The sequence below is a fragment of the Haliaeetus leucocephalus genome, unplaced genomic scaffold (assembly GCF_000737465.1).
Source record: "Haliaeetus leucocephalus isolate CR32 unplaced genomic scaffold, Haliaeetus_leucocephalus-4.0 Scaffold284, whole genome shotgun sequence".
Taxonomy (NCBI): Eukaryota; Metazoa; Chordata; class Aves; order Accipitriformes; family Accipitridae; genus Haliaeetus; species Haliaeetus leucocephalus.
In genome coordinates this window covers 8,967,978-8,969,707 of record NW_010972720.1, presented here as the reverse complement: position 1 = coordinate 8,969,707, position 1,730 = coordinate 8,967,978, and the positions used below count along the sequence as shown (strand labels likewise).

Genomic DNA, 1,730 nt, shown 5'->3' with positions numbered 1-1,730 from the left:
CTTGACTTTATCGAGCAACAGGTATCGTCAAGCACGCTCGCTAGGTGGAACCCAGATATACCACTCGATCTGTATGTACATTTCACAGAGGGAGGGGGAGTAGGGGCACTAGCCCAGGGGCCCCCTGAAAAAGCTCAACCAATACAATGGATAGTCCTGGGAAAACCGTCACGTGCATTCTCTCCAGGAGTCGAGTGCCTTGGTAACCTCATCATGAAAGGCAGAAAACTCGCCCTAAGACACCTGGGCATCGAACCTGCCAAAATATACCTACCCTTCCGCAAACAGCTCCCAACGCAATCAGTGACGAGGTCAGAGTATCTAGCCATAGCCCTGGTCGGATTTGGTGGAGAAGTCCGGTACGCCACAAAGCCCCCCTGGACTCAAATGCTAGCAATTGTTGACATCGACCTTCCACGAAAAATTATAGACCGACCCCAATGGGGACCAACAGTCTTTACAGATGCATCGTCAACGACCTCAACCGCGGCAGCAGTATGGCAATCGGGAGAAAAGTGGCATTGCATCAAAATGACCGACCATACGCTTTCCGTTCAGCAGCTAGAAGCGACGGCCATAGTACTAGCGTGTGGACTATTCCCAATGGAACACCTCAACATAGTGACTGATTCGATGTTTGTGACCAAGCTCTGCTTGGCCATGTCGGGGCCCGGCGTGTCAACATCCACAGCAGCTCTAATGCTGGAAGAAGCACTTTTTTCCCGAAAGGGCACCATATCAGTCATCCACGTCAACAGCCACGACCCAATCAAAGGGTTTTTTCAAACCGGTAATGACAAAGCAGACACCGCTGCAAAAGGATTGTGGACACTAAGAGATGCCCGTCAGCTACACGAGTCCCTCCACATTGGAGCTAAAGCACTGGCAAAGAGATGTGGGATTTCAACCACTGACGCGAAACACATAGTAGCTACGTGTCCCCATTGTCAAAAAGCACCACTGTGGTCCAGTGGAGTCAATCCCAGAGGTCTTAAGGCCTCCGAGGTGTGGCAGACGGATTTCACGCTCTGTCAATTGCTAAAACCTCGAGCGTGGCTAGCGGTAACTGTAGACACATATAGCGGAGTGATCGTAGCTACACAACACCTTAAAACCGACTCCAAAGCGACCATCCAACATTGGCTGATGGCCATGGCGTGGCTTGGCATCCCTAATCAAATCAAAACAGACAATGGTCCGAATTTTGTGTCCAAATCAGTCCAGGCATTCGTTCTGAAATGGGGCATTACTCTAATACACGGCATTCCGTATAATAGCACAGGGCAAGCCATAGTCGAACGAGCAAACCAAACGCTGAAATCTAAATTAGAGGTATTAGCAAAAACGGAAGGTTTTGCCAACGCCGTTCCCCTGGGAGACCAAGCACGCCTGCTAGCGACCGCTCTTCTAGCGCTAAATCAGTTCCCCAGGGGGGAAGAGATGAATAGCCCCATCCAAAAACATTGGGCCACTCGAGTGCTAGAAGAAGGCCCATCGGTCATAGTCAGAAATGAGCTGGGAGAATGGGAACAAGGGTGGAAATTAGTTCTGACAGGGCGAGGATATGCTGCAGTCAGGAAAGATGGCAGAGTCAAATGGTGTCCACTTAAGTCCATTAAACCAGACCTCCAGAATAAAACTAGTGAAAACTGAGTTTTTGTCCACAGGACCGGATTATCGGACACCCCCGTAACCCATATGCCCCAGTGACAAGAGAGGATGACAAGTTG

At 50.1% G+C, this 1,730-nt stretch overlaps 1 protein-coding gene across 1 annotated transcript in view; it reads left to right on the top strand.

Annotated features, from left to right (window-relative positions):
* The window catches only part of LOC104833423 (endogenous retrovirus group K member 8 Pol protein-like), a 3,067-nt gene extending 1,414 nt beyond the window's left edge, over positions 1 to 1,653 (top strand). The window contains exon 2 of the mRNA XM_010570069.1: positions 22 to 1,653. Coding sequence (XP_010568371.1) covers positions 22 to 1,653 — 1,632 coding nt within the window. The remainder of the gene's footprint in view (positions 1 to 21) is intronic.
* The last annotated feature ends 77 nt before the right edge of the window (positions 1,654 to 1,730 follow it).